The 5,335-nt window shown below is 37.2% G+C and overlaps 1 protein-coding gene across 1 annotated transcript; it reads right to left on the reverse strand.

Moving 5' to 3' along the window:
- Positions 1–1,470: 1,470 nt before the first annotated feature.
- Positions 1,471–3,400, reverse strand: LOC129778454 (protein maelstrom homolog). The gene is made up of 3 exons (XM_055785350.1): positions 3,255–3,400; positions 2,837–3,197; positions 1,471–2,782 (listed from the first exon to the last, which is right to left on the reverse strand). Exons 2-3 carry the CDS (start codon positions 3,191–3,193, stop codon positions 1,583–1,585), a joined length of 1,557 nt encoding a protein of 518 aa, XP_055641325.1. The 5' UTR covers positions 3,194–3,197; positions 3,255–3,400; the 3' UTR covers positions 1,471–1,582.
- Positions 3,401–5,335: the final 1,935 nt, after the last annotated feature.

Raw genomic sequence — 5,335 nt, forward strand, 5'->3', positions numbered from 1 at the left:
AGGAAATGTTTTCTCGCGTAGTTACTGGTAGTTTTCTCGACGATAATATAGTGGGATATTTTTACGGGAGACGACGAAATGTGTTATAGGGTAAATTATCTTGGTTTGTCCAATTTGGGGTGTTTTTACGCAGCTATCAAATGCAAATCGATTTTTCTTCATGAAAATCACACATAATCGATACGAGTTTGGGTTTGTTGAAAAGCCCCAAGTCTCTAGTTGCTAATACTACCATAAGGTGTTGAAATTATTCAAATTTTTATGTTTTTTTAACGATTTTCCTTAAAGAAGAATTATGATCATGGTTTGACCACCTCTGATCATGGTTTGCCCAAAAAAATGATCATGGTTTGTCCAGTTTTAGAAATCTCCATTTTTGAATGAAAACATTCGAATTCACAATTAGATGTTGCATTTATCATTGCTTGAATTTACTGTCATCATATTGATTCATTCATAATTTAGGCTTTCTTCAGAATATTGCCTTTTCTTGGGCATTTTAGCAGTGTTCACCTCAACACAATCAACACAGAAAAACCATACTTCTGCTATGCGCGAAGCACACCATAAACAAACTGCAGCGCGCCAAGCAATTGCCATAGGAATCATGTGGACAAAAAAACATTATTGAATTGAACAACTCATGATCAGAATTGAGTTCATCAAAATGCGTTAATTTAATGGTTTAGCTATGTAAATCCGATACAAATAGTGAGCAAGCATGATGTTTACAATATTTATAAGTGTTGTAATCCAGAAAAGGTCTGAATACGTGCCAAATAATCATCTGGTGATCGATTAAAAGTTAGCTCGAATGAGGGGCGCATTGACACAAATAGAAGGTGTATTTTATAATCCTTTAAAACATGTGATTTCGTAAAAAATATACTATCAAACTACTATAAATCATGTAAAAGGCAATTTCATTTATATGTTTCGAAACATTCGAAGGCCTTATTTGACACAGGAGCGCTGAATTAGAGCATTCAAAAAAGTGGGCAAACCATGATCATATTTTCGACTGGACAAACCAAGATCATTTACCCTATTACTTCTTGCGAATGTAAATAGAATGTAAACAATGAACGAAATTGTATACCGCAGCGTTGCCCATGGTGAAAATAAGAAACATGGACATACGGGGTTTCTCAAACAAACGAAAATTTGCAACCCCAACTTAAGGTGGTTCGTAGAACTTTTTCTTAAATTTTGATAGTCGATGTAGGTACCCTCAAGGACTCGGAATCTGCCACAAAGTGAATTTTGATAAAAATGGCGTTTATGGGGTTTCTCAAACAAACGATTCAAAAATGACAATGGTTTTTTTCTCTGTAATTTCTGGTTTTATTCGGACTTGTTATGATTATTACAGTGAAATTAATAAAAAAATATTTCCTTCTCATTTCTATGAGAAGCCAAACTATCCAATCATTTGATTCCGATTATTCGAATTATCCAAAGTTTCGAATATGTAGTTCTCTGACTGCGTTTAATTCAATTAAACAAAATTTAAAAAACAATCACTTCAATTTATACTTCTGTTCTGGATGACTGTTGAAGAAACCTTCCCAAATAGCACACTTCAGTTGCCATCCTCCTCGTAGCTGATCTTACTTGTAGGGCCAACCGATGATAGGGAACCCGAAAATCCAACTCCACGGCCAGCGCCTTTGAAAGCCATGCTTGATTTCGATCCAGCCGATTTAATCTGACATTCCAATCCCAGCAATGATCCACGTCCTTGTCCAATAATGCTAACACAATCCCGCGGTTGACGAGATTGCTCTAGCTTCACACGACGGGTTAGTGGGCTGTCACTTCTGACACTGCTCATCGAGAGGACAGATGATTCCGTTTCGTAATCATAGTTGTAGAATGGATTTCTTAGATTCTTCCTATCTGCACTTAATTTGGCGTGCCCTTTGGATGTCCCTGCTCGGGAGCTGCAAATGGTTGAACCGGTGTCATCTTCTATGGAACGACTGCTCGATTGAATCCGCTGGACCTTAGGCAGCGTTACATGAGTCACATCCGACGTTGAAACGAACGACATTCTATCGGATTGAGATGGACATATTTTGGACTCATTATCAGATATTTCTGAACAAAGCGTTGTATTAGCGTTTTGAGGCAAGTGACGACCCGCTATCAGGTCGATGCTCAGATCCAAACAACAGCTGTCCGAGATTGTGTACGACCAACGGATAACCTTGGATAGTGCGCAGTTCATGCCATTGCCCTGCTTTTCGTGGAATTCGCACGAAATTCCCCTGGTAAACTCATATATATCTTTCCTCAACAAAACGTCTGCAATCACCTTCGAATGGAATGTGCATATATCAAGCCCATATCTTTCCGTTTCTCGCTTCAGTTGGAAAAATAATTCCCCCAGTGGGCACACCAAAAAATTGTATTGAATCTTCGATTCGTCGGACAGCTGTCCGATGATGTTTTCCACCATTGAAACTTCCTTCGAATCGGTGAAGAGAAGAAACGGTTTAGCTTTCTTGCATTTGATTTCAATGAAAGCAAGCAATTTATCGAACAAGACGGAAAAGTCTGTTTCACCCATCGAATCAGGTGGCACCGGTAGCTTGTGAGATTCTTCGCTCTGTATCCTCGCTTCGTAGGCCAAACCTAATGGAAGTTTGCCAGGATTAATGAATTCATGGAGTTTATCCACCACTCCATACTTCAAATTGTATCGAACCATTGCCATTTCCGCAGGTATATAACTATCTGCGGAGGTTTTACAGAAACAATTGAACGAAATGAAATGCATCTGAAATGGTAAATAACATAAATATAGTTCTATTGCACCTAATATTATATAAACCTTCAATTCATCCAACGCGTTATAGCAGCTTGCTGTTTGGATCATTTCAGCAATAGATTTCCTAATCGTATCTTGTTTAGTCAAGCATTCGTTCTTTTCTCGGTCAATTTTTGAAAATGCTACACCTTGGGCGGTATATTTCTCGCCATAATCGCCAGTCTTCGATTTGTATGATTTGGCTCGCTCTTTGTAAACCGCACGTTGCTCATCGCTAAGCTGGTTCCAATGAGGGGCCGCTTCCTGTTTGATTTGTTCCATTCCTCCGGGAAAACTTTTGCCTTTCGATTGTTCACGTCTACGATACTCAAGCATGAAGATCAAATATGGACCAATGGGAGCCTTTCGACGCGGAGGCATATTACTGAAACAATGATCCAATTTGATTAACAATTTCAAGATAATTTTACAATATACTAACGAATGTTTGGATTAGTTTTAGAAAATTAGTTATTGGTATACAGAAAACCAGTTGAAATTGGTATATTGTTGAAAGTGATGATGAAAATTTTCCAACAGAGCCAGCCGAGTCAGCAAGCGCAAAAAATAATACAAAAGAAATGTGTCACAGTGTTAAGGCTGCTGAATCCTGGCAGCCAGAGATGCCAGGTATGAAGAGATGTCTTCATTTTGAGTCAACACTAAGAGAAACAATAAGTATATATTACAAATTTTCTAATAAATACCAATTTGTTAGTCATATTCGACCGTACTAATTATTCGTATATTTTACGCGAGTACATTGGTAAATACAAGTGTCAAAATATGTACCCGAATATCACCCCAACTTCGATCCTGCTTTCGGGATTTCGGGCTAACGCCCAATTTATTGAAACTGGGTTGCATTTGTATTATTATTGTATTTTCAGTTCTAGCAATAATTACGATGAAAAAGGTTATTTTTTGTCAATTTATTTCCATCAAAAACAACTTCAACATACAAAATGTAATTATTTCGGACTTGAGCACTTGTATGGGCTCTGGTTTATGTTGGCACAATTTGTAGATGAGTTCACTTTCCCGCTCGAAGGATTTTCCTGTTGGATGATTGGCAAGTTGGTAATGAATACAGTGACTCAAATCCGTAATCGTACTCCGCCATGCAGATCACTTTTACCTTCTTTTGAAAGTCGAAAACAAGCTTTCGGAACTTTCTATTTAGATAAAATTATAATGTCATATGAGAGTTAAAAGAATTGCTATCTGTTTTCAGAATAATGGTTTTTATTTCTCTAAAAAAGGCGAATGTATGTGCTAATGTATAAAAATTGACTCAAACTCATAATCGTACGCTGGTTCAAGTCTCTACTCGATTTCGAAGGCGTTGGCCAATTTCCTAATTCCATCATTATTATGGTATCCCTTGTTCATTGCAACTATCTTTAGCTGTCTTTAGCCTTATCTGCAAATTTTTTGGTGTATTCAGAAGGTATATTCATCATTTTTTCCATTAAGTGGTTTTTAAAATCGTTATTTTTAGATATTTAATGGTTTCTAAATTTCCTACACAGATAACTTCCTTAGTTTTTTACTGGGATTGATGTCGGAAGAATGTGGAGGAGTATCAATAACTTTTGAGTAATTGTAAAGTAACCATGTGCGAACTTCATATGTCTTGAGCTCTGGATCATTGTCTTGACATAACTTGAATCCTCGATTCCATCTCATTTTGTTCACACTTTGCTACATACTACACCTTTAGAATGTTCAAGTAAACATTCTGATCCATTACAACATCGATATAAACCAAATTGAGCAAACAAAAAATTTGTAATGTGCCTAGGAAGGGCAGCAAGAATGCTCGAGCACAGAGGGGCAAACCATTTCTCAGCAAAAAAAAGATCAGTAAGGCCGATTACACATTATCCGGTTTCAGCCGGACCGTCAAATTTCCCAAATGGCAAATTTCGACCGTACCAACCTCTTTACGGCGCCGTGATGCAGCCGTCTACTGCGACTACAATGTCCGGCGACCGGACAAGAATGATACGCGATGACAGTAGCACTGTGTCGACGTCTGGTGGAGACTTCGGTTTGGGAAAGCAAATCATTCTCTATAAGCTTAGCAGATCTTAAGACAGTTTTAAGTTGTTTAAATTTTTAATGAAAATTTCTACTTTATGTTATTTGATTACTTAAAACCCGTAGTACTGATTCTTAATTAACCATTTTTTGTATAATTTTCTTGTGAAAATAAAACTCATCATTGTAATATGAAATCAGTATCAAACACAATTCTTCTTCAGGGCATTTTCCCCACTTGCAAAAGAAGGTGTTACTCTATTACATAAAGAACATATTTCATAAGAAGAAGTTAATTTTCATTCATACTTTCATTTTTCAAATATGTGTTTACTGCACCTGAAAATCCATTATCACTATCATTTCCCAAAAGCGGAACACGAAACTCCATGCCATCAACGCGAATTGATAGTTGTTTGTCATGTCTGTTAGTATTAGTACAATTCAGGCAATAGGGCTCTTGCTACACATACATGCAGA

The sequence above is a fragment of the Toxorhynchites rutilus genome, chromosome 3 (genome assembly GCF_029784135.1).
Source record: "Toxorhynchites rutilus septentrionalis strain SRP chromosome 3, ASM2978413v1, whole genome shotgun sequence".
NCBI classification, from domain to species: domain Eukaryota; kingdom Metazoa; phylum Arthropoda; class Insecta; order Diptera; family Culicidae; genus Toxorhynchites; species Toxorhynchites rutilus.

Bases quoted from the DNA above. Each gene is read 5' to 3' on its own strand.
- LOC129778454 (XM_055785350.1), bottom strand. From the start codon at position 3,193: ATGCCTCCGCGTCGAAAGGCTCCCATTGGTCCATATTTGATCTTCATG. The intron at 2,783-2,836 runs GTTTATATAATA...TTACCATTTCAG, and splicing joins ACGCGTTGGATGAATTGAAG to ATGCATTTCATTTCGTTCAA.